Source organism: Plecotus auritus (genome assembly GCF_963455305.1).
Source record: "Plecotus auritus genome assembly, chromosome: 6".
Taxonomy (NCBI): Eukaryota; Metazoa; Chordata; class Mammalia; order Chiroptera; family Vespertilionidae; genus Plecotus; species Plecotus auritus.
This window is the reverse complement of record NC_137773.1, coordinates 84,311,172-84,334,153: the sequence shown is the minus strand read 5'-3', so window position 1 is coordinate 84,334,153 and position 22,982 is coordinate 84,311,172. Positions and strand designations below refer to the sequence as shown.

General features: G+C 56.7%; 1 protein-coding gene across 7 annotated transcripts in view; it reads right to left on the bottom strand.

Moving 5' to 3' along the window:
- Positions 1 to 17,459, bottom strand: part of NFIC (nuclear factor I C) — a 64,391-nt gene extending 46,932 nt beyond the window's left edge. For 3 of the 7 annotated variants that reach the window (XM_080671628.1, XM_080671630.1, XM_080671632.1), the window contains exons 1-2: positions 17,046 to 17,175; positions 419 to 950 (exon numbers count right to left, since the gene is read on the bottom strand). In XM_080671628.1, coding sequence (XP_080527754.1) covers positions 419 to 950; positions 17,046 to 17,048 — 535 coding nt within the window. In that variant the 5' untranslated portion in view covers positions 17,049 to 17,175. Of the gene's footprint in view, positions 1 to 418; positions 951 to 10,647; positions 10,824 to 17,045 lie in introns of those variants that run through there. The other 4 variants (XM_080671634.1, XM_080671633.1, XM_080671631.1 and 1 more) reach the window with 4 other exon arrangements.
- Between the last annotated feature and the right edge of the window lie 5,523 nt (positions 17,460 to 22,982).

Here is a 22,982-nt window from a genome sequence, read left to right as displayed (position 1 = left end):
CTGTTCCCAACAGGCCATATTTTGCCCATCAGACCTGGGACAGAGTCTCATCTCCTGAGACGCCAAGGGCATGCCAGCCCCCTCAGACATCAAGGCCTCTACCTTCAGATTCTCAGGATGTACCTGCTTTCCCGCTCACACTCTCCTTGAACCCTATCTCCCTCCCTTAGACCTTTACAACGTGTGAGCCTGTCCCCTCGAGCCCCACTGTAGGCCCACTTCTCCCCTTAGACTCCCACTGCGCACACCTCCCCCTTTACAGCGCAGCAGCCTCTCCCTCTGACCTTGCAAAGGCCAGCCACCCCTTCCAACTGCGTGTAGCTTGCCTCCGCCCCTGGACTTGCATGAGCCCACCTTCCCCCTTGCACACCGGTGCGCCCCATCTCCTCCCGGTGCACCCCATCTCCTCCCAGCTCACCTCTCTCGCGCACGAAGTAGGCCAGGTAGAGGTCAAGCTCCTTGACTGCCACTCCGATGTGGTGCGGCTGCACGCAGAGCACTGGGTGGCCGCACTGCGCCGCCTTGACCAGGCGCTCGCCGTCGGTGCTCTCCAGGGGGATGCCCTTGAAGAGGATGACCATGACCAGGTCCAGCCGCCACACCTTGTCGGCCTGGCGCAGGCAGTCGATGCGGCGCATCTTGCCCTTCTGGTCGGGGTTGGAGAGCACGCAGCCCGGCGCCTTCTTGCCAGTGATGGCCAACACGAAGTCCTCGCGGCACTCGGGCCGGATGTCCTTGCGCAGCTTGGCCAGCAGCCGCGACGCCCACTTCTGCTTCACCTCGGCCTTCTCGCCCAGCAGCTCGTCCTTCACCGCTCGCTCCTCGTCCTTGGACATCCGCTTCTCGTGCTTCTTGAAGTACTTGCGCTTCCGCGCCTGCAGGTTGAACCAGGTGTAGGCGAAGGCGCGCACGTGAGGCAGCAGCGCCTCGATGAACGGGTGGAATTCATCCTGCAGGCAGGAAAGGCAGGAAGTCAGGAGGCGCTGGACACCCAGGACCCACTGCCCGGACCGGAAGACAGGCTCAGGAACCCCCAAGCAAACTCGGCAGGCCAAAGAGGGAGAGGCAGGGGACCACTGCGGATCCCTCCACCTCCTGGGGAAAGCTGAAGGGACCCGGCAGAAGTTCATGGGGGACAGGTGAGAACCCATTGCCCATATGGGGAAACTGAGGCTTGGATTAGATGGGGAGCCCAGGCCAAGAAAGACACTCATGGCCCGGCCAGCATGGCTCAGTGGTTGAGCATTGACTTAGGAACCCGGAGGTCAGGGTTGCATTCCTGGTCAAGGCACATGCCTGGGTTGTGGGCTCCATCCCCAGTGTGGGGTGTACAGGAGGCAGCCGATCAGTGATTCTCTCTCATCACTGATGTTTGTATTTCTCTCTCCCTCTCCCTTCCTCTCTGAGATCAATAAAAATATAATTTAAAAAAGAAAGGCATTCATGAAAAAACTGTCTTGAACCCCAAAACAGGACAAACTGAGGGTTTCAGGTGGAGGCTGATGGGGACCCATTGTACAGATGGGAAAACTGAGGTCGGGAGAGTGAGGATGTCATGAATCCATTCTCTGCTTTCTAGAACTGGGGTTTGAAAGTACCATAAGAACAGATAGTGAATATTTTAGTTGCCAGTATTCCACTCTACACTGTAAGTGCAACATAGGTAAGATGTAAATGATGGGCAGAGCAGTATTCCAATAAAACTTTATTGACAAAAACAGGTGGCTGCATCCGGCCCCAGGCTATAGGCTGTAGTGTGAGCTCTACTGTTGAGAGCAGGGCCGAGCACAATGATTGCAGGAAAAACCAGGCTTAGAGAATAGTGCTCGGGGCTCCTTTCTCAGACCCACTGCTCAGCAGAGGAAGCTGACACCAGATGGGGGTCCAGGGCTGTCTCTACTGGCCCTTGGCACTGATGGAAAAAATGAGGGCAAGGGGCTGTTTCTAAAGAACACATGTACAGACAGGCCTGGCTGAGGCCCACAGGCCATGACTAGGACCCCTGGATGTCAGGGGCTGATGGCGGGGGCTCCTGCATAGGCCCACTGAAGGGGCCAGGAAAGCTGAGGCCGGAGACACAGGTCAGAATACACTGGAGTAGACTCTCGATTCCAATAATTACAGGCTGTTGTTGCTCCTTGCGATTAAGCCCCTATCCCAGTGGTTGGCAAACTCATTAGTCAACAGAGCGGCAAACGGCAGTTTGCCAACCACTGCACTAGACAGGGGAGCTCAGAGCTAGAGAGAGGGGCCCATGGGGGTCAGTTCACCTCAGCCTCCCCACAGACCCATTCCACAGATGGAAAAACTGAGTCTGGGGAGGCTGAGACCTGGCCAGAGCTATGACTTCAACACCTCCCTCCCATTGTGCCTAATTAGTGTTGCTGGGCCCACAGCGAGGAAACAGAGACTCCAAGAGGGGACCCAGTCATGAGGGGCTTGGACCAGACCCCACACCCATCTGACTTTCTCCACAAAAGCAGCAACCCCAGTAGGGTCCCTCGGAGAGCCACACGGGAAGCCCCATCCCCTTCTAAGGGGATTTGAGGACTGCGTCATTCTCTCCATTTTCTAGCAAGGGAAACAGTCTGCAGAACATCAGGGACCTGGTTTCTCAGTCTCAAGGAGTGAGGCATTCAAGGAGAAAGGAAGACAGAAGAGAAACTAGGTCCTACTCTTGCCGGGACTTTGCTAGTCTTCTTGAATGGGGTGCTATCCTTCCTGGCTTATGAACCCCATTATCTGCCCAGCTCTCAAAAGGCTGCATTAGCTATTACTACTATTATTGACATTGTTACAACGTTTTGGTTGCTTACAATCTTCCAAGGGGCAGGAAAAGGCCCGTGGCTTTGCTATACATTGCGTGATGGGGAAACTGAGGCTCAGAGAGGGGTGGAGACCTGGCCAAGGTCCCGCTCTCAGAGCCTGTGTGAGAATAAGAACCCAGGACTCCCAACCCCGAGAAGGCCAACAGGCCCCTTTCTCAAAACAGCCTGCTCTCTGCCAGGCTGGGGTCTCCGAGAGAGAAACAGCTGCTCTGGGATCCTGGTTTGCTTTCTAGGTGGGTGTGGCTGGGCTCAGTCCCACCTCCAGACCAGGATGCTCAGGGTACCCCCTGACCGGCACACCCTCCCTGCTCTGTGCTTCATCTTCCTTTGAGCCATCTCTGGCCACGGGGTGCTGGGGGGAAGGGGAGGACCTCAGATTTCACCTATTACCGAGGCTCTGAAAATAGCCTCCTGCCCTGGCCAGGGTGGCTTGCGAGGGGCTCAGCTTGTGTGCCCAGTTCCCCACTCCAATGTGCCCTGAAGCATGAGTCACGGAACAACTGCGGCAGGGACTGGACTTGGGCCCTCTGTGCTGCCCCCGCCCGCTGACCTGCTGCGGCAGAGGGAGGACCGAGGGGCCCATCCCCTGCCCGTCCGTCCCAACCCGAGTTGCCTGTCTTGTGCCTGGATGCCACTTGACATGCCAGACCCAGAGATGGGGAGCCACTTGCCCAGGGTCACACAGCCAGTCCGCAGAGCAGGGACCAGAGCCCAGGCCATCTGGCTGGGGAACCGGGGACGGGGAATCGACAGAGGCACAGGTCACTGCCCTGTGGAGGGGATGCCAGGGCAACGGTGTGGATGTTGGGCTGTGGCTGCCACCCAAGTTCTGGTGATTACTGTGGCCCTGATAAGCGGGAGCTGGGAAGAGGCAGCTGGGTGTCAGCCCACAGGGGCAGGCTCCCATCCCCAGACTCCTCCTCTCTTGACCACCATTCCCTCTGGGCACCTCCCCACTTCTGAACCCCTCTCCCTCAATTCCTTTTCTAGGTCTTGGCTCCCCTTCTCTGAGCCCCCACCCTTTTTCCAGCTCCTTCCCTCTCTGAGCCCTCCTCTCCCTCTCCCCGCTCTCTGATCTCTACACCCTCTCTGGGGAAAGGTGCCAGGGAGGAGAGCAGGGGTGGGAGCCCACGTCACCAGTGACCCTAGCTGGTCCTGGACGGAGGAAGACAAACAGTCCGTAACTGGGTCATGGACCTGCTGCCCCGTCCTCCCTTGTCCTCCCTGGGAGGTCAGACTAGACGAGAGGCAGGCCTGTCACTCTCTTTGTCCCACAAGACCTGCAACAACCAAGGCTTCTTCCGCAGGCACCTCCCAAGGCCCCCGCCGGCTGACAGGCACAGGAGACCGCCAAGGCAAGCTGGATGCTGAGAACCCTCCCACACTCCTACGTATCCCTCAAAGCCCTATTTCCAGTATGCCTTCCTTCAGGCAGCTCTCCTCAGGCTTCCCTCAGACCTCGCTTGGACCACACAGGCTGTGGAGTCTGAGTCCAGCTCTTGCTCCTCCTCCAACCCTAAGCCCTGGGGCTGAGGCACTCAGGGCCAGGCAGGCCTGTGGGTGACATTAGCCTCCATGTTCACCTTCGGCCTTGGGCTTCAGTCTCATTTTGTACAATGGGCAGAAGGGATATTGCGGCCTGGTGGGGGTTGGGGAGCTTGTCTATTGCCCTGGTAACCAGAGGGTGGAGGGAGGTGGAGCAAGACTAGGCCTTTCCCAGAAACCCCACTTGGCCCACTGGCCCTCCCAATGAGGGCAGCAGCAGCTTGGGGGCAGACAACTGTGCACCGGCTGTGCCCCTCCCTGGGCCCCCCTGCATCCCTCCCGCCCTGACAGTTCAGGGCAACAAAGCAGCACGTGGAACTCCAATTCCCACTCCAAAAACGTTTCTGGAAGGATTCGTTCTCCTTCATTCACTCAGCAACTCAACAAACACGACTGAGAATCTATCTTACCCACCTCCTAAGTGCTTAACCCAAACCCCTATGTATCCCTGAAAGCCCTGATTCCAATGTGCCCTTCTCCAGGAAAGCCCAGGTGAAATGGCAAACAGCAGAGCTCATATGTGAACGCAGACCCATCTGGCACCAGAGTTAGGGTTCCTAACCTAGGCTCAATCCCCCTCCCCGGCCCCCCTCCCTCCCACCCTGGAGCTCAGAGCATATGTATAGCTCTTATCTAATGAGGGAGAGTCATTCAGCTGTTCAACAAACATTCATTGAATGCCTACTGTGTGCAGGGTGCTGGGGCCCAGCAGTAACCTGGGCTCAGCCCTCACGCAGATCCTGATCTGTGGCAGGGATGGACATTAAACAAGCCAAGTAAGCGATAAAATGTCAGGTTGCACTAAGTGGTTTGAAGAAATGTAAAGGAGTGTGAGGGGGCCAGGGAATCCCTTGGGGGTTGTGGTTTAGCTGGGGGAGGTCAGGAAGGGTCTCTCACAGGACAGGACCCTTGAAGGAAGACCTGAAAGGTGACAACCCAGAGCAGGAGCTTCCAGGTGGAGAAGACAGCACCAGCTCAGGCAAAGGTGTGCAGGCAGGACGGTGCCTCACACGCGATGGGAACAGCGAGGAGGCAGGGGAGCCATGGCTGAGTGAACAAGAGCGAGAGGAGAGGCGCTGAGGGCAGGGAGGGGACCCAGGCTGGTTGTGCAGGACCTTATGGGCCAGGCCAAGGAGAGGAATTCTGGCAAACAAACCAGAGTGAAAACCCCCTTCCCACTGACAGTGAGTGTGAGCCCTGGGTCTCCGACTTCCCTCCCTGGTGTCCCAGGAAGAGGATGGGGGCTGAGCCAGAGGGCCATGGTGTTCCAGGGAGAGACCAGGAGCAAGGCTGCGCCTCGTGGAGGCTGAGCACTGGTCGTGCCCACTGTCTGGAGGGAGAGACTGAGGCACAGAGCACTGAAGCCAGAGGCCCAAAGTCACACAGCCCGGAAGGAGCAGAGCTGGGGCTCCACCAGAGTCCCTGTGATGTGGACCTCCTGCCTCTTCAACCCCACGGCCGGCCTCTGGAGCACGTGGTCTGACCCCACTCTGCACTCTGTACGCGCTCTCTGAATGCTGCGTGACTCCCTTCCCCGCCCCATCCTGGGCCACCTCCCCCTTGGGGAGGCCCGCTCCAGCCAAAGAGGCAGCCTGTCACCTTGTTTCCCGCCCCCCTCCCACCACCTAGAATCCAGTCTCATCCTCTGCCTGTTGGTCCCATTCACACACCCCAACTAACAAAGGCTGCTGGTACCCACTTGGTCTGGCCGGACTTGGGAAGACCCTGGACAGGGCGGGGCTGGGAGGAAAGTTCAACAGAAAAACCCTCGTAGGTCAAAGCTCTAGTTTTCGTGGGGTCACTACTATCCAAGTTATTTGGTGCCTACTGTATACAAGGCACTGTGTGAAAGGTAAAGAATCGATCGAAGGAAGGCATGATTAGGTTCCCCATTTGGGGACAGAGGGAGAGAGGCCGAGACTCAGAGAGACTCAAGTGCCTTCTTTCAACTGGCAGAACCACCCATCCATTCACGCAACACTCATTTATGAGTGCTGACTGTGTGCCAGGCCCCGTGCCAGCACCTCAGAGGGGTCCCGCTTCCCTGAGTCCTCGGGCAGCCTGCGGAGTTGAAGGTTGCCGGTCACTTCACTGCACTGGGAAGACGCAGAGGCACGGGAGGTCTAGGGTACCCGCCCGTCACACCGCTGGAAAGAAAACTCCATTAGGAGCCTCCTGAGCAAGATGTGCATGAAGATCTGAGACTACCCTACATTTTTGCTACCACCCCCCTACCTTAGAGCACATCTGAAGTGGGGTGGGGCTCTGTCCTCATAGGTGTGGTGTCAGTGAGTGTGCATGGGAATGTGGGGGCGCCCTGTACTACTGACCACAGGTCAACATGCACCCAGGTACATGGACATGGGCAGGAGCTGCATGGAGCAGGACGCCCCAGGACTCAGCATTTCCCATCCATTTGTCATGAGATAGGGAGGGAGGGAGGCTGAGGCAGGAAGAGAGAAGAGACAGAGGGAGAGGGAAACAGAGGGAGAGGGAGACAGAGGGAGAGACAGAGACAGAGACAGAGACAGAGGGAGAGACAGAGGGAGAGACAGAGACAGAGACAGAGACAGAGACAGAGGGAGAGGGAGAGGGTGAGGGAGAGGGAGAGGGAGAGGGAAAGGGAGAGGGAGAGGGAGAGGGAGAGGAAGAGGGAGAGGGAGAGGGAGAGGGAGAGGGAGAGGGAGAGGGAGAATGCTGACTAGGCCAGAATCCCAGCAGATTTACAAGGCGCTGGGCCCTGATGCTGAGGCACCTCCACCGCAGAGAAGGGAGGGGTGAGAGATATAGACACGAGACAGAGACAGAGACATGGAGTGAGGTTGTGCCTTTTACAGGATCTAATCAGAGGCCATCAGGCCCTGAGTGAAGGGCACACAGGGAGTGCCCACCTGCCCAGGTGTGGCCAGCCAACCAGGTGTGCCCCAACCCCCAGCCTCACCAGCCATGCTGTGCTGCTCTGGGAAGGCCCTGACCCTCTCTGGTCTTGGCCCCTTTCCCAGCCAGAGGTGCTGGGGAAGCCTGACCCTGGCAGAGCCCATACCAGGCCTAGATCTCACTGCCTTCCACCTCTCCCCACCCCCATGAGAGATGCTTAATGAACATCTATTAAATCAAACAAAGTTGGGTGCCCTCGCCCAGCCTCAGTCTCCCTGCTGGAGAAATGGCAGTAAAAAGAGTGCTGGTTTGGCTCTGTGGATAGAGCGTTGGCCTGCGGACTGAAGGGTCCTGGGTTCCACTCTATCAGGGCACATGCCCAGGTTGCAGGCTCGATCCCCAGTAGGGAGCGTGCAGGAGGCAGCCAATCAATGATTCCCTCTCATTGATGTGTGTGTCTCTCTCTTCCTCACCCTTCCTCTCTGAAATCAATAAAAATATATTTTAACAAAAAGAGCACCTCCCTGAGAAGGACCCGGGTGAAGGAATGAAGAAAGAATGAATGAGTGAGGGGGGGGGGGCTGGCAGCTGCACTGGCTGTGGCCCCGGGAATCCTGGGCACTGCAGCCAAGAGAGATTTGGCCCCAAACCCGGAATAACTAACGTGGCGGTGGCAGCAGGCAGGAGGGAGGCAGGGGGGAGGCCCAGAGTGGGGCAAGCGCAGGGAGGCCGGCCTTCCCGCTGGCAGGATTTATGGAAGTAACGGCTGCTCCACACAGTTCCTCTTAAGAGTAAAAGTGAAAAAGTGCTTGAGTCACCACCATTGAAACAAGGACAGGGCTCCCAGAATCCTTCAGGGCCACCATCCCCCCCTAGGTGGGCAGGCCGGGGGCACAGGGCAGCTGGCACCAGAGCTGCTCCCCCCACCCCCCAGCCAGTCTCAGCTCCTAAGAGGACCCAGGTGGGATCAGCTAAAAGGGAGCTATTTTAGGCTGGACTCAGGTTGTAAAATGAGTGGGGGGGGGGCATGGAGACAGAGAGTCACAGGGAGAGACAGATGGGTAAGGAGGGAGACACAGGCCAAGAGGGGAAAGAGATGGTGAGAAACAGACCTGGAGAGAGACAACAGGCGGGAAGAGACAGACAGATGGAATGACAAGGAGAGAGAGAGGCAGAGGAAGACAGGGAGAGACAGAGGCGGAGAGATAGAGACAGGCAGAGAGACAGGGAGAGATACAGGCAGAGAGAAATGGGGTGGGGGCAGGCTAGGGAGACTGAGTCAGGCAACCAGGGGTGGGGGTCCTGCAGGAGAAGTCAGGGTCCAACCAGGTCCCCAACCTGGGCCTTTGAGGAGCTGCAGGGATTAAACTGAGGCTGGTGGGGGGACATGAGGGGGGGCTCCTCTCCAGGGTGGGAGAGGGCACTTGGGAGAATAAACAGAGGGGGGAGCCCCTGCGTTCGGGCTGCTCCCTCCCCACCCCAGCAGGAGCGCTCTTGGTTCTGCCTGCCTGTCTCAGTCTCCTTGTCTCCCTGTCCCTTGCACCCAGCAGCCTCTGATTTTTGTGATTTCATGTTTCTACACCAGCGGAGCGCCGCCTGGCTGGTCCTTGCCCTGCTCCTGGGGAAAGCCAGGCCCAGTGAGTGCCCAAGTTCACGGGTGATGCCAGGGCTCTGGTTCTCCCGCCACCCCCTCTCTGCAACGTGGATGGAGGCCTGTCTCCCGAGGCGTCCTGATGGGGGAATTCCAGGGCGCAGTGACAACAGGCGGCCTTCCAACCTCCTCGCCTGGAATAGCTTCCTCTGCCTGCCCCCCCTGTGGCTCTAGGGAGCGCGCAGGAAGAGCAGAGGGGGCAGGGGCACCCAGAGCCACCCACCCCTAAGGCCCAAGGTCACGGAGCAACTGGACTAGAACCCTAATTGTTATTGGGGAACTTCAGGATGACTGGGAGACTGAGGTGGGCCAGCATTGACTACTTTGAGGGACCCTCCCCCAAAAGTTGCTCAGAGGGGGGAAGAGGGGGCTGGAGAGGGGCAGGGACTTGCCCAAGGTCACCCAGGAGATCCAGAGTAGGACAAGCCTGAGACCCCTTCAGCTCCAGCCCGCACTGTCTGCCTGGAGGCAGGAACTCCTCCTCATCGGGTGCTGGAGGGGGCCAGTGACAAAGACCCTTCCAGAATGAGGGGGACCCCAGGATCATGAGTGGGGGGAACCCCTGGCAGAGACTGACAGTCCCCGGGGCTCAAGCTGGGCATCTGCGTGCGCCCACACAGTGCTCCTAGGATACCCAGGACTGCACCCCACGGCTTGCAGGCCATGCTGCCCCTCTCTCCAGAACCTGCCGAAGCCCCATGTCACCTCAGGGGAAACTGAGGCCAGAATCCCACTGGTCCACAGACGCCCAAAGACAAGGGATGGGGAGTAAGGCTGGAAGGCAGAACCAGGGGGTGTTGTCCGTGAGGGAGCTGGGACGTCCCCGGGTGCGGCCTGCGGAAGGGCAGCTCCCCCACCCGTCACTGCACCAGGGCCCACTGGGCTGCCTGGGAGCTGGGCCAGGGGTGAGAGGCTACGGGAGGGGGCAGGGGCAGGTGCCGGCAGCTGAGGGCGGGAGCAGCGCCGCAGTGCCCGCCAGACCCCGGAGCACCGGCCTCCCGGCTCCTCCCGGCTCCTCCCGGCGGCGGCGGCGGCGGCGGCGGCGGCAGCGGCTCAATAATTCCCCAAATCGATGCGGCGAAAACGTCGGGACGGTGGTGGGAGCGCGGGGCGGGGGGGGGAGGGGGGGGAGCGGGAGATTTAGCCAGAACATCAAGCACCCCTCCTCCCACCGCTGGTGCCTCCAAGTTCGTGCACCCCCTCCCCCTCCACGCACACGTGGGCCAATAATGGGGGAAAAGGCAGCCCGGGCTGGAGTGCCGGGGCGCAACCTTGGTGCGGAGAGGATCCGGGGAACACATCAAGAGTGCTGGGGAGGCCGGGGCCAGCCCCTCCATGCCCCTTGGAGGCAGGCCCCGGCCCAGGCACGGGGTTCACACAGACCCCTGTCTTTGCGGACGCCCCTCAGACCTTCCCGAGTGGGTGGGGGGAGTTCGTCCTGCATAGGGGTGGGCGAACCTGCAGCCCGAGCCCCACGTCCAGGAGGGGGGAAGAATCCGGGGGTGAGGGGGGGGGGGAGCGGCGGGGCTGGAGTCCGCGGTGAGTGCTCCGGGTGTAGGAAGGGGGGGTCTCAGCCCAGCCCATCCCCCACCGGCCCCTGATCCTAGGTCGGGGCATCCGGTCCGGGCGGCCGGAGGGACGCGTGCCTTTTTCGTCCCGCCTCCTCGGGCTTCTAAACTCCCAGGCCTGGATGCGGGGGACGCGGGGCCGGGGCCGGGGCGCGGGAGGCGCGGGCGGGGGGCGTACCTGGGTCAGGCAGAGCGGGGACGAATACATCCCGGGCGCGGCGGGAGGCGCAGGGCCGGCCGGAGCGGGCGCGCTGAACTTACTGAGTCATTTTTCCAACCCCCCCACCCCCCCGCGGCCGCGGCCGGCGCGCGCTCCTCGCCGCCTCCTCCCTCGGTCTCCCTCCCTCCTCCCTCCCGCTCTCTCCCTCCCTCTCTCCTGCGTCTCTCTCTCCCTCTCTCTTCTTTTCCTGCCCCCCACCTTCTCTCTCCCTCTCCCCTCCTCCGTCTCTGTGTCTCTGTCTCTCCTCCCTCTGGCAATCTCTCCCCTCCCACCCGAACCTCCCACTTCTCAACATCCAACTTTCAAAGAAACGAGGGAAAAAAAGAGCGCGAACGAGGAAGGAGACACGCTCCCCTCATGCCTCATGAACCCCATTATTGCTACGAATTTCTAGCCACTGGGCTCAGAGCACCGGATGGGGACCCGCGGCCGTACGCAGTAAAACCGCAGAGGGCCTCCCAGGACCGCCCGCCCAAGTCCAGTGGGGAGGGGCGCTGGGCTGTTGCTGGACATTTGGGGGCCGGAGGTAGATTTTTAAGACACCCCCCGCCCCCCACAACCCGCCCGGAGCTGGCCGGGAAGTTGGAGAAAGGAGCCAAGGGGGTGGGGGGGGGAGGTGGAGAATGAAGCAGTGACGTGTGCAGAGGCCGCGCAGTGCGAGGCTTTCCCCTTAAAGATGTACGTCCCGAGGTGCGTGGCAGGAGAAGGGGTCCCTGCACCCCCTCCCCCTGGTCCCCCGAGAGCCAGACAGGGGCTGCAGTGCCCGGGCAACGGGCTTGGCTACAACAGCGCCCTCATTGGCTAGAGGGACCCCAGCTAACCAGGACTGCAGGCATCTGCTCTTTCCTCCTCAGCCAGCACCAAAGAGGGACTGCGGAGGGGGTGGCTCTGGCTTCCCCCTTCCGTCTCCTCAGCTCCCCAGGAGGAAGATGTCCAGACAGAACCTCAGATAAACCTTGGAGCCTCTTCCCGGGTGTCCACTGATTCCCACGGACCCTAGCTAGCCATGTGCCAAACTTGACTTCCTATCAAAAGTGCACTTCACACATCTGGAAACTGAGGCACAGTGGTTTGGAGCAGGGCCATCTGGCACAGTAGCCCACAGTCTTCAAGTTCCAATGTTCTCCCTCTAGAATAACTAAGCACAGACCTGCCCTTCCCCAGTCTGGGTCCCCAGAGTGTCTGATGACCTTGACCTCAACCCCTGGGCTCAACTCAACCTTCCAGGTTCACCCCCGAATCTTCCCAGGCTGGGAAGACGAGGGGGACGCTGCTGGCTTCCATCCCTTGGTGTCCTGCACTGTAAAGTGTCCCAGCAGTGCTCACCTTCAGGGGTCAGTTGGCATAAGGATAATGTTACTTAGCAGAAACTTGACTTCCTATCAAAAGTGCACTGAGAGACCCGCCTGCATGGCTCAGTGGTTGAGCATCGACCTATAAACCTTGAGGTCCCCATCAGGGCAAATGCCAGGGTTGCGCTGGTTCGGTCCCACTGTGGGGAGTGCAGGAGGCAGCCGATCAATGATTCTCTCTCTTCATTGATGTTTTTTTCTCCCCCCTCTCTAAAATCAATAAAAATATTTTTTGAAGTGCACCAAGACATTGTTAGAAAGCTTGGCCCTTTTGACTAGTCTCTCTAAACATCCTGAGGCCAATGGCATCCTGTTACCAACGTGGGGCACCTGCCCCACGCCCAGGCCAACAACCCTGATATTTCCCTGTATTACTGGGGAGAAAACTGAGGCCCACGGAATGCAGGCCACTTGTCCATGGCCCCAGTGCTGGACTAGGAGGGAGCAGGATTCATCCGCAGCACGTATTCCCTGGTCACTGTGCTTCTGGCAGCATGTGGCTGACAGTTATTCAAACAGCGCTTAGCACATCATGAGCACTTCACAAATGTTCTTTAACCCCCCCACTGTGCAGCTGGGGTGGGCATTTCAACTCCAGGATGAATGGGGGAGGCAGGTGCCTAGGAACCCAAATACAAACATAAAATAAAGCAATATTTTATTTAAAAAATGCCAGGAACACGTAGATGGCAAACCCCCCAGTTCACAGATGTTTAAAAGTTAAAATGGATTTCCGAGCATTCTCCTCAGAGCACCGTCCCATCCCCACCATGCCTGCAGCCCTCATGGAGCAGGTGAGATTCCTTTCCAAGGTAAAGTTTGGAGAGCACAGACTGCCCTTCTGGGAACCTCAGTTTCCACATGTGTGAAATGGCAACATTAGGACACATCTTGGAAGACTGTGGATATCAGAGTCCGTGAGATAATGTGTGTGAGGACTGTGTTAATATTATTAGTTGTGGTGGATGGTAGAACCTTCTGCAAGTCCACTACCAGCAACCCAACACACACACACAGACACACAGGGGTTAGCAAAAGTAGGTTTACAGTTAGAATACAATAATTAATAAATAATACAAGAAGAAACTCTTTCACATACAACTGTAAACCTACTTTGCCTACCCCTTTATATATAATTTCCCACAGTTCAGGTAAGGAGAGGCCCCTGCAGTGCACATAGTAGGTCCATAGCAGGCCAATTGTGCTGAAAGGTTGTAGCCTGAATCTACACTTCCAGCCAGCAACTTAACCTCCCCTGTGCCTCAGCTGCCCCCTCTGTGAAACTGGGTGATCCATGATCGTTCCTACCCCCTGGATTGTGGGTAAATCAATGACAGCTTGGCCAGAGGTTAGAACAATGCCTGCACACAGTGGTTTCTTTAAAAAGCAACTGGTGGAATCAGACCTGTGTGTGGAAGGTCCAGAGGGGGGTGCATAATTTAGTTCCTGGCATTTTGGAGCACAAATTAGCTCCTTTGTTAAACAATTTTAAAAAAGCACTTTCCTTAGAATTTGCTCTTGGCTTCTCTGTAACTGTCCCAGATACCGATGCACAGTAGTGTTGACAATTTGGAGCCAGCCACCGTGTGTCCAACTGTGGGGGGCCAGTCAACACTGCCAACAACGTGGGCACGGGCTGGAAGAACAAGGGGCTCCTACATGGGGACATCTCCAGGAGACAGACATGGGGAAAGTGAGGTCTGGACCAGATTCCCTCTCCAGCTACATGCCAGGAACACCCCCAGCGTGACAGTCACAGATGCCCCCAGACACTGCCCATTGTCCCATGGGGGCAAAACTATCCCTGGTTGAGAACTTTGGTTGTAGACTCAGCCAGAAGAGTCCAGATCTCATTTAGGATTTTTTTAAAAGAAGAATATACATGTATCCTTTATGGTATAAGATATAAATGTAACCTTTATAAGAATATACATGTGTCCTTTACAAGAATGTGTATCTGTTCCACCTACAATTACTAAAACGAAGTTGGATGACAACGGGGCATCCCTGGATTGGGGTCTGACCAGGGTAGGGGTGATGAGGGAGGTTCCATTTTTACTTTTGTACTCTCAGATGTTCATGTAAAGTGAGTGGCACTCACAGAGTAGCCCAGGCAGGGAGAAGAGGAGCCCAGTGGGAATACCACAGCTGCCACACCCCACACCCCCGAGAACAGAGGACACAGCATGGAGCCAGGCCTGTGAGTGCTTGGTCCTGACCATGCCACTCCTCCTTGGCCATGGAGTGCGAGTTTCCATTTTGCAGATAAGAAACTGAGGCTCTAGAAGGGAGCATTCAGGTCCTCAGTCATGAGAAGTCAAGGTGGGATATGACACTAGGGCTGGCACTGTCACAGATACACACACACAGACACATACAAACACACACAGCATACCACACATTCACAGATTCACACAGACATACACAAACATGCCACACAGAGATTTTCACATACACAGACTCATATACGGATAAACAGATCCAACATGATACACACAGACACACATAGTCACACACAGATAGACACAACACACAGATTCACATGAAGACAGCGCCACATAGACACACACAGACCCACACAAATTACATGCACACACATACAGACCCACACACTGACACACAGACCCACGCAAATGTACACACAAACACAACATGCATACACTCTCCCATAATCACACATACCCAAACACAATGACACATGCTAACAAGCACACACACCTACAACAGAATCCAGTATTTGTACACAGGTACATGGGGACACACACACATGCACACAATGACACACAGCACACCACATCCCTGTTCCTTCCTCCTGGCAGTCCCCACAGCTAGGTTCCTCCCTCTCCCACAAATGCAGGTGCCTGTGAGCGCTTGTGTATTTGTGTCTCTGTGACAGTGTGGATCAGTGTGGTTGTGTGCACAGAGTTATGTACAGGTGTGACTGTGACCAGGCGCCTCTTAAGGATGCGTTGTGGGTGTATGCTTGTGGAGGTGCATATGTGAATGTGTCCCCCTGGGCACCTGGAGATAAGGGGGGATGAGGTGAGTGCGGTGTAGGGCGGCCAGGTGAGTGTGACTGCAGAGGAGTGTGCTGGGAGAGGGCTGTGTTTGCGTGCAGCTGGTGTAGGGAGGGGGGAGGATGCAGTGGAAGGGCCTGAGGGTGGGGGAGCTGGTGGGAGCATGAAACCCTGAGCGCTGTGTATGTACCCCTGTGTCAATGCGGGGCCCTTTTCCTCCTCCTTCCCAAACAGCCCTCCCAACATGAGATGCAGGTCTAGAGTAAAAAGCAGAGATTTGGCCTGACCTTCGGGCTTTCATATTTAGAAAGTTATATAGAGGCCCTGGGCAGGGATCTCCCTGGAGGGTGGAAAACAACACTTTGGACCCCCACCCACCCCTGCCTGGTCCCCTGGCAAGTGCAGAGAGGCAGGAGGGGGTTAAGGGGTCTACCTGGCCATACCCCTGAGCCCGAACTAGCCCTTGCGCTTCTGTAACCAACCCTCCTCGGGACCTCCTCCACAGTAGAGGGGGGACCCCCACCACCCTGCTCTCCTCCCCAGTAGGCACAGCCCCTGGAGTGATTGTGTCCCTGAACCACCTCAGCCTGAACCTCAAGCCCCGACCATCTAGGTCCATGCTAGTTGGGGATCCTGAAGCAGGGGGAATTGGAGGGGGTGAGGTGAGGGTGAGGCAAGGTAGAGGAAGCACCCGCCCCCCCCCCCCAGCAGCCCTGGGGCAGTTAAAAAGGAACTGGAGAGGACGGAGGAGAGTGTAGAGTCGACCCATCCCCAAGATAGACACTCAGTGCCCATCACCTGCACAGAGAGACACCCAACTATCCCCTGGGATGTAGCCACACGACACCGTTTCCCACTCACCACTCACCGACAACCCCTAGCTGTCACACACACGGGGACACCCCAGAAGGTCACCCAGGGACATCGCTGCCCCCGGGGGGCACACGACGCAGCCACACAGCTTCACAGCACCATTCCACGGGGACACATGGCAAGTCGCCTAGTTACCCAAAGACACGCACACTGTCCAGAGCCGCACAACGCTCTACCACACGCAACACAACACACCCAGCCACGTGGATGCGCAGACACATAAAGAAGAGGACCCGACGCATGGGGACCCAGGGGCCCACTGACAAGGACGGGACCACCTAGCCACACAGACCCGCGAACGCATTCCCGTGCTGATCCGTTTGGGAGCACTGGAGCCCCAAACGCACCCCTCGAGTGAGGATGCCACCGACACCCGCGGGCCAGACACCGGAATCCACCAAGTGCAGGCACGGACGCTCGCCTGCCTGGGGCGCTCCGGCCCAGACCTGGTGACCCCTCCCGGCTGAGATCCGCCGTGCGCGGCGGCCGGGCCGGGGTCGGCCTGTGGGCGGGGCTCACGCTGCGTGAGGGCAGGCCCCCGGGCTACCCCTGCGTGGCGCTAAGAGCAGCCGCCCGCCCGGCTCCAAGTTCAAGGCGCCCGGCGGCGGCCGAGGCGCGCTCTCCGCCCCTCTCCGCAGCGGCCATTTTCCGCTAGCTGGCGCGTCGCGCTTGCCCGGGCTGGGGCACCCGGGGGCTGCCGCAACCCCGGCCCCGACCCCTCCCGGGCCCCGCTACCCCGCGGGCTGCGCGCTACAGAGTCAGGCGCCCCAAGCCTCGCCCTCCCGCCTCCCACAGTGCCGGATAGGGGGCGGGGGTCCGGCCGGGTTGGGGGGGACCCTCTCCCGGGAGCCCCGCCCTCCCCGCCAATACAGCGGCTCCCGCGAGGGCCCCCCCCACTCGGGATCCCCCGCTGCGCCCTGCTTGCCAGCTCCGCCCCCAGACGCGAGGCGGGGGCGTCGGCGGGCGGGGGTCCTGGGTGGCGGGAGGGAGTGGGGGTCCCTGCATCGAGCCCTTCCTCGGGGCAGCCCCCCCAGACCTGACAACTTTCGCCTGGAGCCCACGCACCACCCCAAAAACTCCCCGGGCGAAAACGAAAGTGGGGGCGGCGACGTACCATGGCGCTGCTGCGAGGAGGCGAGGCCGGCGCCGGAGCGAGCGCGCTCGGTCCCCGGCGAGGGGGGGCCGGAGGCGGCGAGAGGAGGCGGCGAGGGAGGGCGCGCGGGGGAGGGAGCGAGCGCGCGAGGGAGGGGGCGCGCCGTGCCCGCCCCCCGGGTTCTCAGGACCCTCCCCTCGGCCCGCCTCCCCCGGCCCCGCGCGTCGCTGGCTCTTCAGGCTGCCGGGCGCCCCGGCCCCGGCTGCGGCAGCTCCATCCCCTGCCCGGCCCACGCCAGGGGAGGCCGGGCGAGCGGCTGCGGCGGCGGGTCGTGGAGCCCCCGGCGGGCTCGCGTCGGATGGAGCGAAACCAGCTTCTCCGCGGCTCGCTCTCTCTCTCTCTCTCTCTCTCTCTCTCTCTCTCTCTCTCTCTCTCTCACACACACACACACACACACACACACACACGCGCAGACGGCTAGGGGCACTTGCGGCCCGGGCCTCCTCGTCTCCGACTGTCACCACGCACACCGACGCGCGCAGACCAACACACTGAGCGCTTGCAGCGCGTTACAGACAGCCTGCGGGTGGCACCCAGACACACGGGGACCCACGCGCACAGCCGATAGGGTGTCTAGGATGCACACCTCTTGCAGGATGCCACCAACACAGACTCACACTGACAGCTTGAGAGTGCCACCCAGGTAGACACACGGAGACCCACATGCTCACAGCCTTGGGGTGTCACCTAGACATCCAGAGCCTTCAGGGTGTCATCCGGACACAGAGTTTGACAATCATAGCAAGATACTCCAGACCTGGGACTGACCCACACGCTGATCCCCAGGACCACTGTCCTAGGCCAGCGCGCCAGCCACCCCGGCCCGTGAGAGTGCAGGTGTCCCGGATACACACAGTCACAAACATGCACAACGGGGAGACGGGACAGATGGGGACACAGAGACTCGGACACCGAGGGCGACAGACCTGGGGGCGGGGGTCCCCTGGGGTCACGCGGGGCTTTGAGGCGGGACGCGGTGGGGGGGGGGCGGGGAGCGCTCCGTAGGTGGAGGGGGATCGGGCGCCCCCTCCCCGTCAGGATTAATGACGAAGTCCCTGCAGTGGGGGAGGGGATGGGCCGTGGAGGGTCAGCGCCCCCGCCCCTGCCGCTTGGGCTGCCGTGGGCTGGGACGCGGTGCCGCAGCGCTCCACTCCCCCCACCCCTCCCAAGCACTCTCCCGCAGTCCCCCCTCCTCTGGCAGCCGCAGAGTAGGCGCCGCCCCTTTCCCCCCTCCCGGCTCTGCGTCTGGCGCAGCTGGGGGACGATGGGAGGGGATTTTCTCGGGCCTGGTGGGGTGGAGAAGATCCCATATCTTACTTCCGTCTGGTTTCCTCCTGCCTGCGACCCCAGTTCCCTCCAGGAATTCAGGGACCTCTTTGGGGAAACGGCTCCCAGTTCCCCCTTGGAGGACGTCAGGATTTGGGATGGGGACAGGCAGCATCCCCGGAGAAGGAAATCAGACCCTGGGCTACCCTTCCGGAGCCATGGCTGACGCTAGGGGCTCTAGAAGTTGATTTCGTGGGTCTGTGTGCGAAGCTGGGCCCCCTGGGGACTGGGAAATCTCAGACAAATAGTGGCGACAGTAGCCCTGCCAACATAGTAGATGCTTAGTAAGTACAGGCTCCTTGTGAACAATTTCAACTATCGAGGGGCATTCACCAGGGGATGCGGAGGTTTTCTGTTTCATCTGCATTCTTCTGCCCATTTTTCAGAAGAGAAAAGTGAGGCCCAGGGAGGGAAACTTATTTTCCCCCCCTCCCGTCAGCCAGTATGTCAAAAGCCTAAGGGACCTAATCCTAACGCCTTCTCTAGGGCCCTCCGAAGTGGGAGGGGGGAGGTTTGGAGGCGGCCTCCCCTCTCTCATGCCTGAAGTCAAAGGAGTCAATGTGGGTACTCCAGCTCTGGCTTTGGTGAGGGAAGGGTTAAGGGCATAGAGATCCTCTCTTCCTCAGTGCACCTCTAATCTGCTTCTGTTAATCCCCAGCTGGATGGGATCCTCCGTCCCACCCCTGCCTCAGGGAATTAGGTACCTGGGAGGAGGGGAGGGTAGGGGAGGGGTACATTGATAGTCAGGCGGGGATTGGGGTCCAGAGGGCATTAAGCAGGGGCACAGAAGCAGCCCTCCACCCATCATTTCCCCCACGAGGCTGCCCCTGGGCCTGCAGGCATAGTGTTAAGCAGTTTACACAAGCCTACTCATCTAACCCTCACACCCCTATGCGGTGGGCGCTGCTACCTCCATTCCCATTTCACCAAGGAGGAAATAAGCGCAGAGAGGCTTAGACACCTGCCCAAGGTCACCTGGTAAGTGGTCTCCTAATTTTAGCTTCTTTTGTGATCTGAATAGACCGAGGATCTCCCAAATAATCAAATCCTGCTTTCTCTTTGCCTAACACTTCTTCCCGCCCACATTTTACTATGAGCGGCAAGAAGAAACCAGGAAATCCCCCGCTGCTAAATATCCAAGTTCATCGCTTAGTTACAAGCTCTGCTTTCCTTGGGACGCAACTCAGCTAAATTTCTGCCCCTCTATAATAAGGACCGCCTTTCCTCCAAATGTGTTGGCCTACAGTCCTTCCATTTTAGAACATTCCCCAAAGACGGATTAGCGAACATAGAAAATGTCCAGCTTTACAGAGACCAAAGAAATGATAATAAAAATAAGAACACACCATGCTCTGGCACTCATTAAAATAGGTAAAGCTTTGCCCTAGCTCAGTGGTCGGCAAACTCATTAGTCAACAGAGCCAAATATCAACAGTACAACGATTGAAATTTCTTTTGAGAGCCACATTTTTTAAACTTAAACATCTTCTGACGCCACTTCTTCAAAATAGACTCGCCCAGGCCGTGGTATTTTGTGGAAGAGCCACACTCAAGGGGCCAAAGAGTCGCATGTGGCTCGCGAGCCGCAGTTTGCCGACCACTGCCCTAGCCGGTTTGGCTCAGTGGATAGAGCGTCGTCAGGCTGTGGACTGAAGGGTCTCGGGTTCGATTCCCAGTCAAGGGCACATGCCGGGGTTGCAGGCTGGATCCCCAGTAGGGGGCGTGCAGGAGGCAGCTGATGAATGATTCTCTCTCATCATCGATGTTTCTTTCTCTCCCTCCCCCTTCCTCTCTGAAGTCAATAAAAATACATTTAAAAAATAGGTAAAGATTTAAAAATTAACAAAACACAGTGCTGGTGAGAATGTAGTGAAACAGACATAACTTGCTTGGAAGTAAATGTGTGTATGGATTAGGAAAGCCATTTGGCAAGAGGTCTAAGACAAGTTCAGACCATATGGTCCAAGTTCCAGGAGTCTATCATGAACTTGGGAAAAGATATATATGTCCTTAAAGATCTTCAATGCCATATACTTGTGAAAATTGCTATAAATCAGTGTTTCCCAGCCTTTCTTTCATTATTAGTCCCCCCCAGAGCAGTTTTAGATATTTTTCCTAATAATCACTTCTCATGAAATTTTAGTACCACTGATATACTGCATATTAATTTACATACTGTACATATATCTGTGTTTTGTACATTAAAAGAGTAAGACTTTTTTTCACCCTGCAAGAACTAATTTTGCCCCAGTTGAGAATGAATACTATGAATAATGGTACAGCCTTCTGATGGAATATGATACAGTCCTTTAAAAAGAATGAAGTTCCTCCCGGTCAGCTCGACTCAGTGGTTGAGTGTTGACCTATGAACCAGGAGGTCACAGTTGGATTCCCAGTCAGGGCACATGCCCGTCTTGCTGGCTCCATCCCTAGTATGGGGTGTGCAGGAGGTAGCTGATCAACGATTCTCTCCCATCATTGATGTTTCTATCTCCCTTTCCCTTCCTCTCTCTGAAATCAATAAAAATATATTTAAAAACAAATAAATAAATAAAAAGAATGAAGTTCCAAATAAGAAAAAGACAGCTACTCAAGAGGAAAGTGTGCAAAAAGCATGAACAGGCATAGTGTGAACAGTGAGACACGGGTGTCCAACACGTGCATGGAGAGATGTCCAACCTCTTTAGGGATCAAGCAAATGCACGACAAGGTCACAATGAGGCCTCATCTCGCCCTTTATCATTGCCCCAAGTTTAAAACGTCCACCCATACCAAATGTTGGAGCGGCTGTAAACACACAGGCTCTTCCACATTGCAGCCACTTTGGAAAACAGACGAATATTAAACACCGAGCACTCATGTATTATAAAACATCGCCTGTATCTCCCAGATACAGAACCTTGCTTGTTGCCCCAGGAAACATGCCCCATAATGTTCAGCACTATCCTGTGAAGAAGAGGAAAACCTAGAAACAGCCCTGGTGCCCAACGCTGAGAGAATGGAGAAATGCATTGTGGGAAATTCACCCAAGGGCCTATTAATCAGCAGCCACAGCGGTGTTCTCAGCTATAGGCAAATAGTATGGATGGATTTAGCAACATAACATCAAGTGGAACAAAAAGCTCCCAAATATTTCACATAGCATGATGCCCTCTTTATAAAGTTATAGTAACTAAAGCGAAGCAACATTTTTTGGGGAAATACATGTTTGAGATACAATTATTTTCAAGACAGGAAAGGATAAATTCCAGTTTCAGGAGTATGGTTAACTTTGGGGTACAGATTATTGCTAAAGTTCTGTTTACCCTGGTGGTGTTGAGTTTTAGGGTATTTATTCTATTAGTAAAACTTTACATTTACTAATAAAAGGAACAACGGTGAAAGCAAGTCCCGAGTCAGACTGGGATTACACTCATCCTAGCATCTAAAGCCCAATAAATAGCTAAATCGTTAACTCAAAGTTAGAATGTGCTGAGAGTAGACTGTCAGCTCCATGATGGAGTGTGGTGGGGAAGAGTCTGTTTTGTTCACAGCTGCATGCTGGACACTGAAAACGGTGCCTGGTACATAGTAGGTGCTCAATAAATATTTGTGGAATTAATAAAAGTCTCAGAGAGACCAAAGGGCTTGTAAATCCCACTTTAAAATAATCATATATATATGTATATATATTAAATATATGTATTATATATACATATGTAAAATGTATATGTATGAAATATGATACATTTAATATGTACATATATAAGTGTATGTTATTAAATAAGTATTATGTTATACACAATATATCCATATATAAAATACGTATATGTTAGATATGCAACATATATAAATACTAGAGGCCTGGTGCACGGATTTGTGCACTGGTGAGGTCCCTCAGCCTGGCCTGTGCCCTCTGGCAATCCAGGACCCCTCGGGGGATGTTGCACTGTGGTTTTGGCCCAATCCCCACAGACAGTCCAACGCTGTCTGCTGCTCCTGCCTGCTGTGCCCACTCATCCCAGCCCTGCTGTGCCTGCCACGGGCTCATGCCTAGTCAGTCCCAATCGGGAGAGGCTCGTGCCGCCGCAGCGGCACTAACCAGCCGTGCGCCCTGCATCTGGCGCCCGTCGGTCAGCTGAGCGGCGCTCCCACTGTGGGAGTGCACTGACCACCAAGGGGCAGCTTCTGCATTGAGTGTCATAGCAACCAATCCACCGGTCGTTCGGTTGTTCAGTGGCTCGGTCGCTTAGGCTTTTATATATATAGATAATTATTATATTTAATTATAATATTATATATAATACTAGAGGCCCGGTGCACGATATTTGTGCATGGGTAGGGTCCCTAGGCCTGGCCAGCAACTGGGGCCCATCGGGGTCTTCCTTCCCTGGCTGCCGGCTGCCAGCAGGGGCCTTCTTTTGTTCCGCGCCACACCCTGGTGGTCAGCGCACGTCATAGCGAGGGATTGAACTCCTGGTCTCCCAGTCGAACTCCTGAGGGGACACTTTGCATATTAGCCTTTTATATCCTATCTAATAAAAGAGAAATATGCAAATTGACTGTCACTCCAAGAAACAAGATGGCTGCCCC